Genomic DNA, 23,620 nt, shown 5'->3' with positions numbered 1-23,620 from the left:
TAACATTAAAACTCTATATTCTATTATTCCGGCTCCTGCCATAATTTCCTGTAGATTCTTTTTTATCACATATTGATAATTTCTTTTCAAGACTTTTTCACAGTCAAGAGTCAAGACAGGATAGATTCAATGTTGGTCTGATGTCCCAGGTCACACTTGAGGTTCACACCTGACTTCATGGGGTGACGATGCCCTACATTTGCACTGTGTTTCATAAGCACGCACTCTTTTTGTGTATAAAATACATTGCTGTTTATATGCAATAAAATAATCCCAGGTGGCACATTGAGTATCTCCATAACAGAAATACCACCAGATGATGAGTGAAGGACTTCATCCTTGTGGTAAAATGTTCTTTCCACTTCTGCTTGTGTTTCACTCCCGTGCTGATAACTACTCTGTGATCTGGAAAAAATGTGCATATTAATAGCTGCCCTGACCCCTCACAGAGTTATTATAAGGACAGCATATAGATACAGGTAAAACAAGAGACTGAGGTGATGGAACAAAGAGATTGAGAAAAAAAGAAAGCTTAAATATGCGCTTAATTTTATTTTCTTGCACGTGGACTTTGGGCTATCTCTGAAACTGAGTAGAATGTCTTTCCCTTATTCATTTCTGTAGGATTTACTTTCATCCTTAAGATTTATCTTGTATCCGTCCCTATGGGATTCACTCTATACTCAATGAACATTTACAACAAGAATGTCTTCGTTTTACTTCAAATTGATTTTCTGTTAACCAAGATGTTGATAATCATATTTATCATTTTGGTCTCTGCAGATTTTATGTAGCTAAATATTTAGGATAGCAGGAAGTATTATTACACACTTTCTATAAGTTTTCCTTTTTTTAAAGTTTTTTGTATTTTTTTCTGTTACCATTTAGGCCCCTCATAACCCCTTCCCCACTGCAATCATCATACTGTTGTCCATGTCTATGAGTCCTTCCTCCTTTTTGCTTAATTTCTTAACTTTAACCTCCCCCCTTCATTTAATTGACTAAATACAGCATAATGTCAGGATATAATGCATTACATCTTTCTGGCTTTGTTGCATCACCAAGTGTTAATTCAAGGTGATACACCCAAACCATAGAGAGTGTATATATCCAGAGTGCTGTGCCATGGTGTGGTATGGAGATTAATTGTACAGCTGCAGACTTGTGTGTGCTAAAATGGTTATTTCATTTTACAGTTACAGATCATATATCAGGAGCAATCATTTTTGTTTAATAAAAGAAAAACTTCACCTTAGCCAGTCAAGGTAACAGTTTAGTCCCATGATTTCTCAGCCAATTCATGATTTATAGTCAGTATCAGTCCAATTCAGAGCTTCTTCTCAAAGCTTTTTTTTTTCCTGCTGAGTTGTCATTATTTCCAGAAAGATTGAATTTAAGCAGTGATGACAAGGGCAGAACTTAGTCTTTCCTCTTATCGTGGCATGCCTCACTTAGCTGCTGATGTCATCATTGCCTTTTCTGTCAGCATAAATGGTGCACAGTTGTGGCACATCAGCCCAGGAATAGATCACTAACTTGGTGATGCCACAGTAATGCAGCTACTCCCACCTCAACCCCAGGATTTTGTCCAGAGGCACCCTTCTGAGCCAGGATACAAAATCAATATAAAACAATCAGTTACATTTCTATACACTAACAATGAACTATCTGAAAGAGAAATTTAAAAACAATCCCATTTATCCCTCACCGCCTGGCTTATTTCACTCAGCATAATGCTCTCCAGTTCCATCCATGCTGCCGCAAAGGGTAGGAGCTCTTATTTCTCTCTGCTGTGTAGTATTCCATTGTGTAAATGTACCATACTTTTTTGATCCACTCATTTCCTGACGGGCACTTAGGTTGCTTCCAGTACTTGGCTGTTGTAAATTGTGCTGTTATGAACATTGGGGTGCATAGGTTCTTTTGGATTGGTGTTTCAGAGTTCTTAGGGTATAATCCCAGCAGTGGAATTGCTAGATCAAAGGGCAGTTCCATTTTTAGTTTCCTGAGGAAATTCCATACTGTTTTCCACAGTGGCCTCACCAGCCTGCATTACCACCAACAATGTGCTAGGATTCCCTTTTCTCTGCATCCTCTCCAACATTTGTTTGTTGATTTGTTTATGTTGGCCACTCTGACCAGTGTGAGATGGTACCTCATTGTGCTTTTGATTTGCATCTCTCTGATGGCTAGTGATCCTGAGCATCTTTTCATATGGCTCTGAGCCCTCTGTATACCATATGATCTCACCTTTAACTGGAACATAATGAACAAAAGAAAAAAGCAAACAAAATATAACCAAAGACATTGAAATTAAGAAAAATGTAACAATAGCCAGAGGGGATTGGGGAGGGGACAGTGGGGAGAAAGGTTTACAGGAGCTACTATAAAGGACACATGGACAAAATCAAGGGGGAGGGTAAAGGCAGGGGAGAGAGGTGGGATTAGCTGGGGTGGGGTGGAGGGATGGGGAGAAAATACAGACAACTGTAATTGAATAACAATAAAAATTAAAAAAAAATAAAAATAAAATAAAATAAAATGTCACTGGTTAATGGAATGCTTGTTGGCACCTGGAATTGGTTAAATGATTAAACCATGTTGATTGGCTTACCTTTAAAAAAATAATAATAATAAATTAAAAAAATAAAAATAAAAACAATCCCATTTACAATTGCATCAAAAAAGAATAAAATATTTAGGAATAAATGTACCCAAAAAAGTGAAAGATCTATACAATGAAAATTATAACACATTGATAATGAAAATGAAGAAGACACAAATAAATGGAAAAATCCTCTGTGCTCATAGATTGGAAGAATTAATATTCTTAAAATATCCATGCTATCCAAAGCCATCTAGAGATTTAATGCAATCTCTATCAAACTTTTAATGGAATTTTTCAAGGAAATAGAAAAAACAATTTTAAAATTTGTATAGAACCACAAAAGACTGCAAATAGCCAAAACAATCTTAAAAAAGAACAAACTTGGAAGCATGCTTTCTGATTTCAAAGTATAGTACGAAGCTATAGTAACTAAAACAATATGGTATTGGCATAAAAGGTATTGTCCTAAAAACAGACACATAATGGAAAAGAAGAGAGAATCCAGAAATAAACTCACACATAAGGTCAATTAATTTATGACAAAGGAGCCAAAATACTCAGTGGGGGATTGTTCCCTTTCAGACCCCTCCACTACATACAGTGTCACAACACAATGATGTGGGTTGCCCCACCCTGGCAAATACCTAAGGCTCCACCCCTTACTACGTAACAGTCATGCCAAGATAAAAAAAACATGGCCCAAATGAAAGAACAGATCAAAGCTCCAGAAAATATACAACTAAGTGATGAAGAGATAGCCAGACTATCAGATGCACAGTTCAAAACACTGGTAATCAGGATGGTCACAGAAATGGTTGAGTATGGTCACAAAATAGAGGAAAAAGTGAAGGCTATGAAAAGTGAAATAAAAGAAAATGTACAGGGAACCAACAGTGAAGAGAAGGAAACCGGGACTCAAGCCAACAGTTTGGAGTAGAAGGAAGAAATAAACATTCAACCAGAACAGAATGAAGAAAAAAGAATTCAAAAATATGAGGAGAGGCTTAGGAACCTCCAGGACAACTTTAAACATTCCAACATCCAAGTCATAGGGGTGCCAGGAGGAGAATAGGAAGAGCAAGAAATTGAAAACTTATTTGAAAAAATAATGAAGGAGAACTTCCCTAATTTGGCAAAGGAAATAGACTTCCAGGACGTCCAGGAAGCTCAGAGAGTCCCAAAGAAGTTGGACCCAAGGAAGCACACACTAAGGTGCATCATAATGACATCACCCAAAATTAAAGATAAGTAGAGAATCTTAAAAGCAGAAAGAGAAAAAGAGACAGTTGCCTACAAAGGGGTTTTCATAAGGCTATCAGCTGATTTCTCAACAGAAACCTTATAGGCAAGAAGGGGCTGGCAAGAAGTATTCCAAATCATGAAAGACAAGGACCTACATCCAATATTACTCTGTGGAGAATGAAAATGGAGAATCCAAAAGACTTATATGTATAACTCATGGATATGAACTAAGGTGGGGGAATGATGATTGGAAGGGAGGTACAGGGCTGAGGGGAATAAAGGGGAGAGAAAATGGAACAACTGTAATAGCATAATCAATTTAAAAAAAATACTCAGTGAGGAAATGACAGCCTCCTCAATGAATGACATTGGGTAAATTGGACAGCCACACCCAAAAGAATGAAACTTAAACCCTATCTTACACCATATAAAAAAGTCACCTGAAAATGGATTAGGTCTTAAATTTAAGATCTGAAACTAAAATCCCTAGAAGAAAACCCATAGAGTAAACTTGACATTGGTCTTGGCAATGAGTTTTTGGATTTGAATCCAAAGCAAAAGCAACAAAAGAAAACAGCATTAAAATGAAAAGAGGGAGTTCCAGCCAAGATGGAAGCATAGGTAGAAACCCTTCACTTCCTTGAATGACCAAAAGGAAGATAACAACCAACCCAAAATCAATAAACAACAAGTGCCAGAAAATCAAACTGCATGGAACTCCAACAACCAAAGAATTAAAGAGAAAATCAATCAGAACAACCAGACGAGTAAGGCTGCAGACTGTGTGGGCCAACTCAGAAAAACCACGGTGATGCAGCAGACCATGGGGGCGGGATTGGCAGCTGAGGGGAAAACTGAGACTGATTGTGGGCTACAGCTGGGGTTGCTGCAGTGAGAGTTTCTCCCACTCTCACATAAGAGTCCATTGAGAAGTGCGCTACAGACAAGCAGGCGAACTGCACTCTTCCCTCTCCAGCCCCTCCACCAAAGGCAGCGCCACAGTGCAGCAAGGACAGTTGCCCTGCCCAGGTGAATACCTAAGGCCCTGCCCCCTTCAAACCTATTAGCTGTGCCAACAAAGAAATATGGGCCAAATAAAAGAACAGAGTAAAGCCTCAGAAAGAGAACTAAGCGAGGAGGAGATCCACAACCTATCTGATGGAGAATTTAAAGCCCTGGTAATCAAAATGCTCACAGAACTGATTGAGCCTGGTCGAAAAATGAAAAAACAAATGAAAGATACCCAAAATGAAACAAAGCAAAATATTCAGGGAACCGACAGTGACAGGAAGGAAACCAGGACTTACGGCAACAATTTGGAACAAAAGGAAGAAATAAACTTCCAACCAGAACAGAATGAAGAAACAAGAATTCAAAAAAATGAAGAAAGGCTGAGGAATCTCTGGGACAACCTGAAACATTCCAATATCTGAGTTATAGGGGTGCCATAAGGAGAAGAACAACAGCAAGAAATTGACAACTTATTTGAAAACATAATGAAGGAAAACTTCCCCAATCTGGCAAAGGAAATAGACTTCCAGGAAGTCCAGGAAGCTCAGAGAGTCCCCAAAAAGTTGGACCCAAAGAGGAACACACCAACACACATCATCATTAAGTAACCCAAGATTAAAGACAAAGAGAAAATCCTAAAAGAAGCAAGAGGAAAGGAGTTACCTACAAAGGGTTGCCCATAAGGCTATCAGTTGATTTCTTAAAAGAAACCTTGCAGGCAAGAAGGGGCTGGAAAGAAGTATTCCAAGTCAAGAAAGGCAAGGACCTACATCCAAGATTACTCTATCCAGCAAAGCTTTCATTTAAAATGGAAGGGCAGATAAAGTGCTTCCCAGATAAGGTCAAGTTAAAGGAGTTCATCATCACCAAGCCATTATTATATGAAATGTTAAAGGGACTTATCTAAGAAAAAGAAGATCAAAAATATGAACAGTAAAATGACAACAAACTCACAACTCTCAACAAATGAACCTAAAAGAAAAGACAAACAATGAAAACAAAAACTAAGCAAACAACCAGAACAGGAACAGAATCAGAGAAATGGACATCACATGGAGGGATTTCAGTGGGGAGGGGGAAGGGCAGAATAGAGGGGAAAGTACAGGGAAGAAGAAGTGTAATTGGTAGGCATAAAATAGATGGGGAGAGATAAAAAGTGGTATAGGAAAGAGAGGACTCAAAGAACTTATATGTACAACTCAGGGACATGAACTAAGGGGGTGGAATGCTGGAGGGTTGGGGGGGTATGTTGCGGGGGAGGGGAAAATTGGGAAAACTGTAATAGCATAACCAATAAAAAATACTTTAAAAAATGAAAAGAGAACAAACTATATGGGAAAACATATTTGCCAATGATAACTTGGACAAGGGTTTGATCTCCAAAATATATAAAGAACTCACAGGACTCTACTCCAGGAAGACAAAAAACCCAATTAAAAAATGGGCAAAAGCTTTGAACAGACACTTCTTCAAGGAGGACATACAGAGGGCCCAGAGTCATATGAAGAGATGCTCAGCATCACTAGCCATCAGAGAGATGCAAATCAAAAGTACAATGAAATACCACTTCACACTGGTCAGAATGGTCATCATAAACAAATCAAGAAACAAATATTGGATATAGAGAAAAGGAAACCCTAGTGCACTGTTGTTGGGATTGCAGACTGGTGCAGCCACTGTGGAGAACAGTATGGAATTTCCTCAGAAAACTAAAAATGGAACTGCCCTTTGACCCAGCAATTCCACTGCTGGGATTATATCTTAAGAACCCTGAAATACCAATCTGAAGGAACCTATGCATGCCAATGTTCCTAGCAGCACAATTTACAACAGCCAAGTGCTGGAAGCAACCTAAGTGCTCATCAGTAAGTAAGTGGATCAAAAAAGTATGGTACATTTACACAATGGAATACTACACAGCAGAGAGAAATAAGGAGCTCCTACCCTTTGTGACAGCATGGATGGAACTGGAGAGCATTATGCTAAGTGAAATAAGCCAGGTGGTGAGGGACAAATACCATATGATCTAACCTTTACCTGGAACATAATCACCAAAAGAAAAAAGCAAACAGAATATAACCAGAGACATTGAAATTAAGAACAATCTGAAAGTAACCAGAGGGGAGGTGGGAGATGATGATAGGGGGAAAGGTTTTCAGGAACTTCTCTAAGGGACACATGGACAAAACCAAGGGGGAGGGTGGTAGCAAAGGAGGGAGGTGGGTTTGGCTGGGATGTCGGGGAGTAGTGGGGGGAAAGTGCAGACAACTGTAATTGAACTACAATAAAATATTGTTTTAAAGTGGACAGAGGAACTGAAATAATATTTTTCCAAAGAAGACATACAAATGGTCAACAGGGACACAAAAAGATGCTCAACATCATTAATCATAAGGGCAATGCAAATCAAAATCACAATGAGGTACCACTTCACTCCTGTTAGATGGTTATCATCAATCAATAAAAAGAAACAAGTAATGGTGAAGATGTGGAAAAAAGGGAATACTTGTTTACTGTTGATAGGAATGTAAATTGGTTCAGCCACTGTTGAAAACAGTATGGAGGTTCTTCAAAAATTAAAAATAGAACTACCATATGATCTAGCAATGCTGCTTTTAGGTATATACACGAAGGATGTGAAAATAGGATATTGATGATATATCTGCAATCCCATGTTCATTGTAACGTTATATAATATATATTTTACCAAAGTTAGGATCATGTACACATTAGTATGCAATTTGTCCTTTTTATTAACACTCTGTTTTGGACAGCATTCCTCATCAAGACATTTAGGTACATCTCATTAATTTTAATAGCCACTTGGTTCTCTATATGTGTGGATTATAATTTATCCACATATATAAGACTGATTAATTTTTTCCATTTAAACAATGCTACATTGAATAGTCTTGTGTTTTCTTAATATATTATTGCTATTATTTTTGTAAGGGATATGCCTACAAGTAGTTTTCATAGGTCAGAAATGTAATTTTTTAATCAAATTTAGAAAAACTTCTAATACACTTAAATTCTCTTCATACATTTACTCCAATCCTATGTCTCTTCCTTCCTTCCTAGAGATCAACATAAATTTAGCATTTATTCTTCCTTTCACCTTTTTAACCTTTATTAACTATAAATTTATATCTGAGTAAAGGTGAATAATAAAAAGTATTTTGTGTGCTTTAAAAGCTTATATAATATACATTAACAATTATAACATACCATTTTTTCACTTGTTATAATTTTGAAATTCAATTTGATTCTTAAGGTTTGGTTTACATATTTTAAGTGCTGTATAATATTATAGATTACAAATATTATAAATGACTTACAGGTTATTTATCCTTCCCTTATTCCAGCATATTTAGATTGTTTCCAATATTTCACTAACACAAAAAAATGCTGCAATAGACATTCTTGTTCCTATTTCCTATCTTCTCATACAAAAATTGGTTTAGAAATATACATATCCGGGAGGAATTTCTAGTCATAGGGCCATTCTGTCAGAATCTACTACATTACACTACAGCAACAAACAACCCTAACATCTTAGTGGCTTCAAATAACAATAGCTTATTTCACTCATTCTATATTTGATATGGCACTTTTCACTGTTATCTTCACTATAGAGCTCAGGCTGATACAGCATTTTCTACCTAGAATATTGTCTTGGCAGAGGCAAAAGAGACAGAGCAAACTGTGTACCAGGGATTAAAGTTTCTGCCCAGAAGTGACACAAAACACTTTCTGTTAGCACTTATTAACAGAATGTGACATATGGGTTTAAGTTCAAGATGATGGAAACATATTGTCCTCTCATGGGGAGGAGCATGACAGGGAAGGGTTCACCAAATGTGGGCAAACAGTAATCCAATCGTCCACTTTGGGTGTACACATCTTTGCCCTGACTAGGTAAACCAGTCAGAATTTAGTCAGGAAATACATGAACAAAGAAATTGTATATCAAGAAGTATTAGACAAGATTTCCAGTACAGATGGAGGTGTAGGTTCCAACTTGGCTTGCCTCCTCTCAGAACCACAGCAAAAATTACAACTGAACTACACAACAGCTATCACCCAGAATCATCAGAAAATCAAGCAGCATGAAAATCTAACAACCAAGGAATTAAAGAAGTCACATTCATCCAGATGAGTGGGAGGGGTGGAAAGGGGGAGACACAGAGACACAGAACAGATGGTTCCACACCCACATGTAGTGGATAAAAATCGAGAGGAATAACTCAGAAGCAAGGGATCTCAGCTCCACAACAGACCACCCAGCCCAGGGATTGAGTGCTAGGAAGATAACTCCCCATAAGTTCTGCCTGTAAAAGTCAGTGGGGGTTGGGGTAGCAGAAGAAACTGAGGGATACTCGGGCATCTCTTTTTAAAGGACCAAAACAAACTTAGGACTTATGCAGACTCATTCCCTCTGGACTCCAGTACCAGGGCAGCAGCTGGGACAGCACCAGGGGCATATGGGGAGAAACTGAAGTGTCTGGCATCAGGGCGAGTGGGAGGGAACAGCCTCCTCCCAGACAAAACTCCAGAGGCCAGGCAGTGGTCATTGCCCCTTTTCTGAGCCCTCCCCCAGACAGAGCCACAGATCAGTGACACCATACCTGAGACTCCTTCAACATGGTTCACACAGGTTGCCCCACCCTGGCAATTACCTAAGGCTCTACCCCATCCAACTAACAGGTGCACTTTTCTACAATAGGCCATGATACAAAGACAGGGAGTCAAAGCAGCTCTACCTAATACACAGAAACAAACACAGGGTGGCTGCCAAAATAAGGAGACAAAGAAATATAGCCCAAATGAAAGAAAAGAACAAAACTGTAGAAAAAGAATGAAACAAAATGGAGATAAGCAATCTATCAGAAACAGAGTTCAAAACACTATTTATTAGGATGCTCCAGGAACTCATTATGTACTTCAACATCATAAAAAAGACCCAGGCAGAAATGAAGATTATGCTAAGTGCAATAAAGAAAAAGTGACAGGTAATCAACAGTGAAGTGGATGAAGCCAAGAATCAAATCAATAATTGGAAACATAAGGAAGAAAAAAAAACATTCAATCAGAACATCAAGAAGAAAAAAGAATCCCAAAAAATGAGGATAGGGTGAGTAGCATCTGGGACAACTTCAAATGTATCAACATTTGAATCATAGGGGTGCCAAAAGAAGAAGGTAAAGATCAAGAAACTGAAAACTTATTTGAAAAAATAATGAAAGAAAACTTCCCTGATTTGGTGAAGGAAATAGACATACAAGTCCAGGAAGTACAGCTATCCCCCAAAAAGATGAACCCAAAGAGGACCACACCAACACACATCATAATTAAAATGCCAAAAATTAAAGATAAAGAGAGGATCTTAAAAGCACCAAGAGAAAAACAGACAATTACCTACAAAGGAGTTCCCATAAGACAGTCAGCTGATTTCTCAAAAGAAACTTTGCAGGCTAAAAGGGATTGGCAAGAAATATTCAAAGTCATGAAAAGCAGGGACCTACAGCCAAGATTGCTCTACTCAGCAAAGGTATCATTTAGAATTAAAGGGCAGATAAAGGGCTTCCCAGACAAAAAATACTAAAGGAGTTCATCATCACCAAACCATTATTACAAGAAATGTTGAAGGGGCTTATTTAAGAAAAAGAAGAAGATCAAACAATGAACAATAAAATGGCAATAAATACATATGTATCAACTGAATTAAAAAAAAAAAACTAATCAAACAAAAACGGAGACAGAATCATGTATACAGAGAGCATTCTGACAGTTTCCAGATGAGAGGGAGTTATGGGTGAATGGGCGAAGAGGTGAGGGGATGCAGAAGTACAAACAGGTAGAATAGCCATGGGGATGTAAAGTACAGTATAGCAAACAGAGTAGCCAAAGAACCTATGCATGACCCATAGACATGAACTAAATGGGGGTGTTGCCAGAGGGAATGGGGGTGCTTGGTGGAGGGGGACAAAAGGGGAAAATTTGGACAAATTTAATAGCATAATCAATAAAATATATTTTTAAAAAGAAGTATTAACTAATAAAAGGTGGTTAACTACTAAAGGAAGTTAAGAGAACTTCAGGAATAGAGGAGTAACATAATGTACGAAGCAGTTTATACCTCTAGGGCTGAGGAAAAGTGTCCTCCCCAAAAGGCTGAGATTCAGACCTCTGGCAGATATACCGATGGCCCATGGAAGGTGGAAAAGTTCACTGAGGCACCATCGGACAGCGTGGTGCGCAAGAAATTACCTGCTTTTTGGTTTTAGTCACCCTTGTAGCTATGTAGTGCTTCCTCATTATGGTTTTGATCCATGGAACGTACATCTAATCTCTTCTTAGAGCTGCCCGTGTGATTGAATGCTGTGATTGTTTTGTTTCTTCCTACTTGTAGACAAAGGTAGTCCAGCTTACTCTTGGCTTTCTCTGCAGCACACGCTTTCCTGAGAGTGAATCCCCTAATTTTAGCATTATTTGCAATATAGATAGAGTGAGAATTTCCCAAATTTTTCATATAATTGTTGTGCTTTGATATATGGTAATCATTATTTTCATCCTTAATTTCTCCAACCTTATAGTTAATTGGAGCCCTTTAAAATTGAGTAGTGTACTTTTGACATAATCTTCGATGACTCCCTTAACAATAGAATGTCCCAGGCTCATCTTGTATATTTATTGCTTTAGTTCTATAAACAGCCATTTCTAAAAGATGTCCTGGTTCATTTCATGGAGAAATGTCTTTAAACCACAGTCTCAGCCCTTGGGGTGCTCATTGATACCATGTTGCCATTGCTCCTGTGCCTTTCAGGGCTGAAAATTATGTAATTTTCAAAATGAAAGAAGAAACAGGTTCATATTCATATTTTAAAATCTTTACTTGTTTTTTTTCTCTTACACTGAAAATTCTAGTTCTTAACCATATGAGCATCATACTGATTTGCTCTATCCTATGATTTCTATAGATTCAAATTTCACTATTGCTTTTATTTCAGCTTTCATGCCCTTAAGAATGAGATGTTTACCAGGCACACATTGTTTCGTCAGTTTGCAGTGCTTGCTGATACATCCTTCAATTATGTTGTAAGTACATATGATATTTAGGTGCTGTTTCTTTGATATCTGCACATGTCTTTCTGTTTTTATTTAACATTTATTGAACTCCTGCTCTTACAGGCTCTGGAGATAGTACATGACAGTCACTCTGGCAGATGGTGAGAGCATGAGATGAGTGCCTGAACCCAAATAGTTCAATCTGGTGTGAGATATAGATGCATAAACAAAATGTTACAATGCTATGTGGTTGAGCTACATAGCTCAAGTGAAGGCAAGTGAAATTTTCAGAGGAGGGATGATTCATTCTACCTGGGAAGTAACTATCAGTCTGATCATTTGTGGGCATGGATGAATGTTAGGAAATATCAAAGCTCAAGAAGCCAGTCATTTCCAAAGGGAAAAAGGAGATTAAAGAATCTGTCCCTGGGCATGGCTTTGGGGGTAGTATGGATATTTTGATGATGTTACTTCTACCAATCCATGAACATGGTATATGCTTCCATTTATTTGTCTTCCTTAATTTCTTTCTTCAGTGTTGTGTATTTCTGAGTACCCATCCCTTACCTCCTTGGTTAGGATTATTCCTGTGTATGTTACTTTTCTTGTTGCTATAGCAAATGGGATTTTTTCCTTCATTTCTGTTTCTGATATTTCATTGTCAGTGTACAAAAATGCCTTTGATTTCTGAATATTGACTTTGTATCGCACTTTTTTTTGCCAAATTCCCTTATTAGGTAGAGTACTTTTTTGGTGGAGTCTATGGGGTTGTCTATGTACATTATCATATCATCTGCAAACAATGACAGTTCTACTTCCTTCTTTCCAATTTGTATGCCTTTTATTTTTTTTTCTTTTTGTCTGATTGCTCTGGCTAGGGCTTCCAATACTGTGTTGAATAAAAGTGGTGAGAGCGGACATCCTTGTCTTGCTCCTGATCCTAATGGGAAAGCTTTTAGTTTTTGTTGAGTATGATGTTGGTTGTAGGTTTTTCATATATTGCCTTTATTACATTGAGGTATGCTCCCTCTACTTACATTTTGCTGGGTGTTTTAATCATAAATGAGTGCTGTACCTTATCAAATGCTTTTTCGGCATCCATTGATATGATCATGTGATTTTTGTCTTTTCTTTTGTTTAAGTGATGTATTACATTTATTGATTTGTATAAACAATATTATACCATCCTTGATTCCCTGGGATGAATCCCACTTGATCATGGTGTATGATCTTTTTGAGGTATTGGTGGATGTGGTTTGCCAGTACTTTGTTGAGGATTTTAGAGTCTGTGTTCATCAGTGATATTGGCCTATAGTTTTCTTTCTTTGTTGTGTCTTGTCTGGTTTTGGGATCCTGGCCTCATAAAAAGAATTTGGTAGTCTTTCCTCTTCTTGGAATTTTCGGAATAGTCTGAGAAGTATAGGTGTTAGCTCTTCCTTAAATGTTTTGTAAAATTCTCCTGTGAAACCATCCAGTCCAGGGTTTTTATGTACCAGGAGTTTTTTTTTTTTTTTTTTTTTTAATTACTGCTTCAATTTCACCAGCTATTATTGGTCTGTCTAGGCTTTCTGCTTCTTCTTGGTTCAGTTTTGGAAGATTATATTTTTCTAGAAATTTGTCCATTTCACCATGGTTTTCAAACCTCTGGGCATATAGTAATTCATAGTAGTTTCTTACAAGCCTTTGTATTTCTGTGGTTTCAGTTATAATTTCTCCTCTTTCATTTCTGATTTTATTTATTTGGGTCCTCTCTCTTTTTTCTCTTGATGAATCTTGTTAAAGCCTCGTCGATTTTGTTTATCTTTTCAAAGAACCAGTTCCTGGATTTATCGATTCTTTGAATTGTTCTTTTAGTCTGCATGTCATTTAATTCTGCTCTTACTTTGAGTATTTCCTTCTTTCTACTTGCTCTGGGCTTTCTTCATTGTTGTTCCTCCAATTCTTGTAGCTGAAGGGTTAGGTTATTTATTTGAAATATTTCTATTTTTTTATGTAGGCCTCTATTGCTGTGAACTTCCTTCTCAAGACTGCCTTTGCTGTGTCCCATAGGTTTTGGATTTTTGTGTGTTCATTTTCACTTGTTTCCAGAAACTTTTTGATTTCTTCCTTGATATCATTATTAACCCATTCATTTTTTAATAGCATGCAATTCAGTTTCCATGAGTTTGAATATTTTTGAATATTTTCATTGAGGTTGGTTTCTAGTTTCAAGCCTGTGTGGTCTGAGAAAATGCTTTATATTATTTCAATTTTTTTGAATTTGTTGAGGCTTGTTTTGCTCTATCATGTAGACTATCTTTGAAAATGTTCCATATGCATTTGAAAAGAATGTGTATTTTGCTTCTTTGGGATGAAAGGTTCTATATATGTCAGTTAAGTCCATTTGATCTAATGCATCATTCAGTTTCATAATATCCTTGTTGATATTTTGTTTGGGTGATCTATCCATTGTTGACAGTGGGGTGTTAAAATCCCCTACTATATTTGTGTTGCTGTCTATACCTTTTTTGAAGTCCTCCAAGAATTTCCTTATATATTTGGGTGCTTTTATGTTGGGTGGATATACATTTACAATATTTATGTCTTCTTGATGGATTCTTCCTTTGAGTATTATGAAGTGTCTTTCTGTGTCTCTTTTTATGGCTTTTGTTTTGAAGCCTATTTTGTCAGATATAGATATTGTTACCCTGGCTTTTTTGTTCCTGTCCATTTGCTTAGAATATTTTTTTTCAAAACCCCCACTTTCAATCTGTGCAGCTCTCATGTTCTAAGGTGGGTCTCTTAGAACAAAAGACCCACCTTAGAACAGCATGTGTGTGGGTCATGTTTTCTTATCCATTCTGCTACCCTATGTCTTTTGATTGGGGCATTTAATCCATTCACATTTAAAGTTATTCTTGATAGATACTTATTCATTGTCATTTTACTCCCTTTGTACTTGTGTTCCCCTCTCTCTCACTGTTTTTCTTCCTCTTCTTGAAGCAGTCCTTTTGACATATCTTGCAATGCTGGTTTAGTGAAGGTGTATTCTTTTAGCCTTCTTTTGTCTGGAAGCTCCCTTTTTCACCTTCCATTTTAATTGAGAACCTTGCTAGATAGAGTAGTCTTGGTTGCAGGTCTTTGCTTTTCATTACTTGGAATATTTCTTGCCATTCTCTTCTGGCTTGTAATATTTTTGTTGAGAAGCCAGCTGCTAGCTTCATTGGGGCTCTCTTGTATGTTACTTCTTGTTTCTCCCTTGCTTTCTTTAAGATTCTCTGTTTGTCTTTAAATTCTGCCATTTTAATTATGATGTGTCTTGCAGTGGTCCTCTTTGGGTTCTTCTTGATTGGGACCCTCTCTGCTTCCTCGACTTGTGTGGCTTTTTCTCTCATCAAATTAAGAAAATTTTCCATCATTACTTTTTCAAATAGGTTTTCTATTCCTCACTCCTCTTCTTCTCCTTCTGGTATCCCTATTATATGGATATTATTCTATTTCATGTTTTCCTGCATTTCCCTTAACTCCTCTTCATTCTTTTTGAGTCTTTTTTCCTTTTCTTGCTCTTTCTGGGTTTTTTCCCTACCTTGTCCTGCAGCTCACTGATTCAATCCTCTGTTTTATTTAGCCTGCTTTTGATTCCTTCTACTGTGTTCTTCAATTCAGAAATGATATTCTTCATTTTCTCTTGGCCCTGGTTGATTGTTTCTATGTCCTTTTTTATGCTGATATAGTTCACTGTAAGTTCCTTGTAGCTTCCCTGTACTTTTTGTAATTCTCACTGAGCTCATTGAGCTTTTTTATAACCATTATCTTGAACTCAGTGTCTGATAGTTGGCTTGCCTCTAATTCATTTAGCATTCCTTCTTAGGATTCCTCCTTTCCTTTCGACTGGAGATTGTTTCTTTGTCTTCCCATTATTTGTGAGACTCTTCTTGTTTGCTTCTGCTTCTTAAATTGATGTTGTGACTTCCTGGCTCATGGTATGAAATTCTATGGTAGGAGGCCTGTAAGACTCAGTGGTGCAGTCTTCTTGATCTCCTGAACGTGATGCTCTTGGGATGCCCTTTATGCCGTTTATGCTGTTTTGCTGAATGTAATTGGGTTTTGATTGTTGTTGGGTCATTCTTTGGTAGGTCCTTCCCTCCAGCTGGTTGATTGAGGGTCACTCCACCCACCACATCTTGTGTGCTATTGTGCAGGTACTTCCAGAACAAAACCACAAAGCCTAGGAAATAAACCCACACCTGAAAAAATAACTCCCCCTCCACCACAATTCCACTATCAACACAAATAAACCAGTATTAATAAGGTTATAACAAGATTAAGATTATTATAAGGATGGAGAGTGGGTATGAGATGACCTACTCAATGAAAAGTGATTTTGACAGGGAAGGGGTAGGAGCACTAGTAAGAGTTGGGAGTTGGAGCAATGGGAAGAGAGAAGGTAAAAATTACATCATGAATAAAAAAGGGAATGAAGAATGTGGAAAGAAGTATGAGAAGAAAAGCATATAGTATTAGGTTTAAACAGAAATTAAAATAATATAAAATAAAATAAAGTGAGAGAGAGAAAGAAAAAGGAAGGAAATATAGTAAGTAATTAATAAAAATTTGTGGGCCAAATTGCAGAGAAAGATCCACTATAATACTATCAACAACAAATGAGCTAAAAATCAGTACAGGTGGTATGGGAAAAAGAAGGAAAAAAGAATCAAAGAAAAGTCTAAGAGATGATTAGAGAAATGGGATGTGAATCTGAAATGATAGAGAGAGGGGAAATATTAAGAATGAAAAACAAAAACCAGGCTAAAACAGGGAAAAGTTCAAATTTCAGATGTAAGGAAAAAGAAAAAAAAAGTGATTGAAGAAAAAGAAAGGGCAGGATGAAAGGGAAATAGAAGGAAGGCAAAAGAGAAAAAAACAGACTAAGATGGCAAAATTAAAATTTCAGGTGAAAAACAGAGTAGGAGAGGGTATCAGTAAAATTTGATATTTGAAATATAGAATTAGTGAAACTCTAGAGATAAAATTGATAAAACAATACAACAGCAACTACCCCACCCACAACCAATTAGCAAAGATTGTTAAAGGTGGAGAGAGAACACGAGTATTTTTAAAGCAGGTAAAAGGATGTTAGATGACCCTTGACAAGAAAATTGTTTTTGTGTGTCTGGATGGGGGAAACGTAGTAAGACTGCAGAATGGAAACACGTTGTAGCAAGAGAGCAAACAAAATCTGAAATGAAAATAATGCAAGGAAAGAGGAAGTTAAAATGGACTAAGAGGATGGAGGGGAAAAATATGGAATTGAAATACACTATAGTATAAAACCTAGTAACTTAATATGTACAAACTTGCTGAACAAGAAATGAATGTTAAAAAGCAATGCAGGAAAAAAAAGACCACAGATCATGGAGAAGACCACAGTGAATTTCGTCTCATTAACCTCTTGTATTTACCACTGTTTTTTTTTTCTTTCTGGATCTGCCTGTGGTGATGTCAGATGTTGACCCCCACCTGACCTTAGGCAGCCTGTTCGAGATGTCCAGTGATCTGCTGTCCTTGGCTGTCTCCTTCAGTTGTTAATCTAGCCCCTCTGCACTCAGCACTCAGGTTTAAGCAGGCAGGGCAGGGCCAAATCCCACCTGTGGTGGGGTCTATTGTTTCCCCTTAGGCTGTTGCTGCTAAGAGGGGAGTGGTCTGCCTGAGCACCACAGCTGCTGCCTTCCAAGGGATGAATCAGCCCCAGGATCCCTGTGTCTGTTCTCTCAGGTCTCTCCCCAGAGCTTCAGTTCTTAGCCTCTCCTCTGGCATCCCCAGCCCACTCTACCCTCGCCTGTGCCAGAACCCAGGGTAAGTGGCTACAAATGAAAATTTGTGTTTGCCCTTTAAACGACTCTTGCATCTCCATCCATCTGTCTCTGCATCTCTGCCATTTTTCGCTGCTAGTTGTTGTCTGTGTACTTTTTGGGCTCTGATGCTGTAGGCTGGGAATCCTAGCTTAGGGTTTAGACTCCATTCTTCTCAGAAGGATCCAACCGCTGCTTAATTATCCCTCCTGCACTGCCATCTGTGGGTACCCAGCCAGCCCTCTCAAGTCCCTACTATACTCCATACCAGGTAGATCGTGCCAAAGCTTATTCTTCTGTCTGTCAGAGGTTGTATGGCTTCTCTCTTACTATTGTTTAGTTGTTTGTTCTGGGTGGTTTCTCCACAATTGAGTTCTAATTCCAGATCGGCCCTGGGAGGAGGTGAGTATGATGTCCATTCACTCTTCCACCATCTTCTCCAAGCTTTCCACCTGAAACTTTTAAGTGAAGTAATCCTTAGTTTAGATATTCAATCAGTTGGTCAAGTAAAATATTGGAAGACACATGGGAATACTATGCTACTCAATATCAGGCTTGTTTTAGGACTGTCCTGTAAGTTTTTTCTGGCCCAAATTTCAATTGCCCAGGCTTTATGAAACAAACTTCTAAATCTCAAAATTGTACCATGAGGATGTAAAGAACAACATTGGGAATATAGTTAATAATATTGTAATAACTATGTATGGTGACAGGTGAATATTAGGAACAAAAGGGGGAACATTTTGTAAAGCACATGATGATCTAACCACCATGTTCTTCATGTGAAACTAATGCAAAATAATATTGAATGTGAACTGTAAACTGAAAAAAATTTTTAATCTTAAAATTATGCCAGTTCAATCGTATTAATAGATCCAGTCTTTCTTTTGAGAGACATCTTGACCTTGCCCTCAGATACTTATGTAATCTGTCTTCCTATGGAGGTGGTGTGGTTCTCTATCTGCTTTAGAATACACCTATGTGCCACTGTTTATCTGGGGTTCAGGCTCCTGAATCTTATGTGCATCCACACAGTATGTAGGCACTTGAGACACTCATCAGAGTTGATAGCAAATGTTTAAGAAAAATAATGAAAAGAAGGAAAGAGAAAAAGTGATGAGTGAGTCAGTCAATGAGTTTGGGCTACACTGACATTTTCCCTTGATTCCCTACACTCTATTCACTCATCCAGTCCACAAATATTTATTGAGTACAAGCACCATGGTCTGCGCTGGGATTAAGGTAGTGCACATGACAAATATGGCTCCTTCCCTGATAGATTATAATATAAATTCTGTGAGATATGGACGGGTCTGTCTTGTAAAATGTTTCACTCACAGAGGTTAGAATAGTGCCTGATCTACAATGTCAAAAAGATAGAGATTAATGAGGAAAAATCATACTTTAAATTACATATTAGAATAAGTGCAATGAAAAAAATGATTTAGTATTTTCTTTAACAATATTTTTTATTTTTGTATATTTTGTATATTTTGCAGTATATTTTGTATATGATAAAATGAACAAATGTTAGGTATATTATTTGAAGAGTTTTTTCCTGTATAGCCATCACCTAAATGAAAGCATAGAACATTTCCACCAACTCTAAAAGTCTCCTCATGTCCCTCTTCAGATAATAGCTCACCCAGATTCTTATGCCAAACATTTGTTCTGATTTCTATCACTAAAGTCTTGCCCATTCCTAAAATTTATGTAGATATGATCAGACATTATGTAGTCTTTTATGCCTGGCTTATTTTACTCAGCAGAGTGATTTTAAGATTCATCCATGCTATTATGTGTATCTGTAGCAATTGTTTCTTTGTATTGCTCAATAGTAGTCTATTGAATGAATAAACCATAATTTGTTTATCCATTTTCCTCTTGATGGATGCTTGAGCTGTTTCTAGTTAGGGGCTATTTTGAAAAATAAACACTGCTATAAACATTCTTGTACAAGTCATTTGGAGAAATACATTTCTTGTAACTCTCAGGCTGGAACTTAAGAGTGTGTATGTTTAACTTTATAAGAAATTGCCAACATTCCAAAGTAATTGTATCATTTTACTCTCCCACTAGCAATATTTGAGAGTTCCTATTGCTCCATATTGGCACCACCTTGATATTGCCAATTTTTTAATTTTAGCCATGCTAACATACTATCTCACTGAAGTTTTTACTTCTATTTCCCTGATAATTAATGATATTGACTATCTTTTCATGTGCTTGTGGCCATTCTTAGATCTTCTTTTCTGAAGGGACTATTCAAGACTTCTTTGTAAATGTAGTAAAATATACATAACATAAAATTTACCATGTTAACCATTTTTATGTGTACAGCTCAATAATTTTAAGAACATTCACATGTTGTGAAACAAATCACCAGAATTTCCTTTTTTTCTTATAAAACTGGAACTCTGAACCCATTAAACAACAACCCTCCTCTCTCCTAAGCTCCATGGGCCCTTCTTTTGCTTCTATTCTAAATAAATTTTCTCTTTTAGTTTGAAAAAAATCCAATTCCACCCCCACCAATTTGTCTGGTTTTAATTATTATTGAGTTTTTTAAATCTTTCTTGATTTTTCTCTTAAAATAGTCCAAAAAAGGAAAAGGTCTATTCCATGGGTTTAAAGGAAAGGATTTCCCCAGACATATTTGAACAAACAGGTTTTCATCTTGGTTAACTAAGTGCTGAAAACATTCTACACATATTTGATTTGATCATTATTTGCCCTCGAAAATAAAGTACATATCTTTTGTGTCTTTCAGAAACTAAAACCTGTATTTGTGCACTCTAAAATGAACTTGGTGATGGATTCTACATCTTCTGGAAACGATACTCATGCTCCTTTGGTAGGTAGATTATTTTCCCCCTATTAAACATTTAATCGGTCAATATTATTCAGCCTCAGTAATGAAACTTTTTGGTTTAATCTACAGACGCACGGCAAGTACTTGGACACAGGCAGCGATCAGAAATCCTTTCTGCCTTCATTAAAAGATAAGAATATTTGATATTGGAAGAGAGGTTCAAACACAGAATGAATGGGTACTTAGTCTAGAATAACATTTCTTTTCTTTGTTATCCCGGAGTGTTTGGTATTCTGAATGGATGTATGACTTTTTTCAGACAATTTATAAAAATGATACATAGATATGCCAAATAAAAGAATGTTAATACATATTTCTGAATATTGATTGCTGCTAATCAAAAAAGAATTTAGACATATTTAAAAACTAGAAACTATCTCAAATGGAATCCTTTTTCTTTTCTATTATTTAAACTGCCCCCCAACCTGATTCTCCTGTTAAATTCCTATTTTTCCAACTTAATAATTAGGAAAGAAGTATGACTATTTCTAGCATATTTTATCTCCCCTCGGTCCTTACAGGGTTTTAAATTAGAGCCTTTTACAACTGGAAGTATGTTTTGTCTATAAGTTTCTGTAAGTCTTTGGGGGTTACAACCACACTTCCTTTAATTTAAACTTTGAAACCAAAATGCAAACCCTACTTAGTCACCTCTTTCTTTAATTGTCTATGTTATCAGCAGTCCAGCTGAGCGTGTTGACTGGCAGGGTGATTAAGTAAAATTAAAGAAATTCATCATTTAAAGCTATTAGTGGGCTCTACTAAACAAGTTGGATTAACAAAATATGACATTATTAGTCTGAATTATTATTATTGAGGATAACCCCAAAGGGTGTCAATGATTTTTATTTTTCATGTCTGGGAATGTTTAAAAGTAGACTTTTATAGTAAATCTTTCTGCAAGGGAGAATTGTGTGATAAGAGTTTAAATTCTGGACCCTAATTTTAAAATATTCTGCTCTTTGAAAGCTCGATGGATCTTCAGCACTGAGGAACCTCCTTCTGGGCTTCCATGCAATGGAGAGGCTATTTCTGTAGTGCTTACGTGTACTGGCAGTATCTGTTTCAGAGGTGCCTGCCCTTGGTACAGAGGACTCGTTCAGCAGTCATAGTGTTGGTTAACCCCTGGGCTGGCATTTAGATTACAGTAAGGCTCAGACTGGTCTCTATAATGCACAGCTATGACCTTTTAGAGGTATCAGCATTTAAATGAGTGATTAGATCTGTTGAGTTGTTTGAAATTCCAATCCATACAGTAAGTTATTTCTAAAACATTTAATGTATTAGGAGAAGAGAGACTGCATGATGTATCATAAAAATATAGCTTATTGATTTGGAATCTGTGGTTTGCCAGAAATTTTAATTAACAGCAGAATTTCATCCCCCCAAAATTTTAATTGAGGAGTTTCCATCCGAATTTCACTCAGCCAAGCAAACCATTTTTCAACAGTCCACTTGAGGTAGTACAAAGGGACAGCTGAAACAAATGTCACGTCCTTTTCTCAGTCCTGAAAAGACAAAAGGTACACTTATTGCCACCCTGTCTACTCAAAACCCTCCTAAAATTCACTAGTCCAGTTTTTCACCTATTAAACTGAATGTAAATTAGTAAATTACATAAACTGAATGTAAATGTTTATTCTATGATCCATAATTTTGCAGTAGGCCACAAAGCTCCATATTCTGAATATAAATCTGCATTGCCGAGGAGGCAGAGGTACCAATGTTCACACCAACAACCTCTGAACATAACCCTGAAGTGTCCATCTACTAATCTCAGATATAGCTTTGACAGGTCTTGTTCTTCCCCCTGAAGTTCTTCCCTTTGAAGAAATAACCCAGTTAACAAAAGTTTCTAGTTAATTGGGTTCCAGTTAATCCAAATAATGGGGTTTATTTCTTTATTAGAAATAAATTTTTGTTTTTAATAAAAATAAATAAATGAATGCCAGGAGGCATTTTTATTACAAATTTACTAATTTGGGGAATAAATGAATCTTTTAGTGGTTATGGCTACTGAGTGGTAGTCACAGTAGACATTCAAAGAGCCAAATCGTCTTCATGAAACAAGTCACTTTGAGCTTCTCAGGTATTTCAGAAGGTTGAGTACCTCCCCCACTTCAGGCTCTTAAAAATAGTTTAATATATTGTTAGTGTTTTCAAGCACTAATTTACAAATACATTATTAAAGGGATGTTTAGTTACTGGACTTAGAGACAAATCTTCATTATTTTCTATAACATGGCAGGGGGGTTGGTTTACTATAGCCCATCTGGTGACAGAAGCCATATCAAGTTGTACTGTTATACTGAGTTCCATTTCTTAGAATATTAATACTTTAAATACCCTGTTGAATATTTATCTTTCCTGTTACAGCATTCTTGGTGCCACGTCAAAGATTGAGGTTCCTAAACTGACAGTGACCAGAGGGGCAGGGGTAGGGGGATACCAGGGGAAAGAAGGAAAAGGGGCAGGCAAAGGAACACAAATAGAGGATTCATGGGCTCAGACAATGGAGGGGATTGGTTGTGGGAGTTGGGGGGGATATGGAAGGGGTGAGCAGTAGGGAAAAGGTGAGACAACTGTAACTGAATAACAATTTAAAAAAGCAAAAAGAAGTTTGAGGTTCTTAAGTTGCATTTTCACATCACAAGATAGTTTTAAAAATTGCGTATAGCTAGAGGAAAAGCAGGGATAGGTGGAGGTGAACAATAAGGGAAAGGGGGAAATGAGAGTGGAAAGAGACTTTGTTTGGGGCGATGGTGCACCATGCAGTGTGCAGATGAAGCTTTATTGAGTTGTACACTTGAAACCTGTAAGGTTTTGCAAACCAATGTCATGCCAATAAATTTAATTTAAAAATAATAAAGTAGTCTAAAAGTTTTAAAAAATTGTGTATAGTGGCATTTAGTGGGTGTAGGTCCTGTTCAAAATGCCTTTTAGGTTGTGACTTCAATCCTCACAAAACTCTAAGATGTCAGAACTGCT

The 23,620-nt window shown here is 37.0% G+C and overlaps 1 protein-coding gene across 2 annotated transcripts in view; it reads left to right on the top strand.

Annotated features, from left to right (window-relative positions):
- C4H10orf67 (chromosome 4 C10orf67 homolog) overlaps positions 1-20,901 on the top strand; it is a 94,296-nt gene extending 73,395 nt beyond the window's left edge. For both annotated transcript variants that reach the window (XM_045184352.2, XM_045184345.2), the window contains 3 exons: positions 11,872-11,959; positions 20,531-20,614; positions 20,702-20,901. In XM_045184352.2, the coding sequence (XP_045040287.2) occupies positions 11,872-11,959; positions 20,531-20,614; positions 20,702-20,776 (247 nt within the window). In that variant the 3' untranslated portion in view covers positions 20,777-20,901. The remainder of the gene's footprint in view (positions 1-11,871; positions 11,960-20,530; positions 20,615-20,701) is intronic.
- Positions 20,902-23,620: the final 2,719 nt, after the last annotated feature.

The sequence above is a fragment of the Desmodus rotundus genome, chromosome 4 (genome assembly GCF_022682495.2).
Source record: "Desmodus rotundus isolate HL8 chromosome 4, HLdesRot8A.1, whole genome shotgun sequence".
Taxonomy (NCBI): Eukaryota; Metazoa; Chordata; class Mammalia; order Chiroptera; family Phyllostomidae; genus Desmodus; species Desmodus rotundus.
Note: the sequence above shows the minus strand (reverse complement) of the source record. Positions and strands in the feature narration are given on the sequence as shown.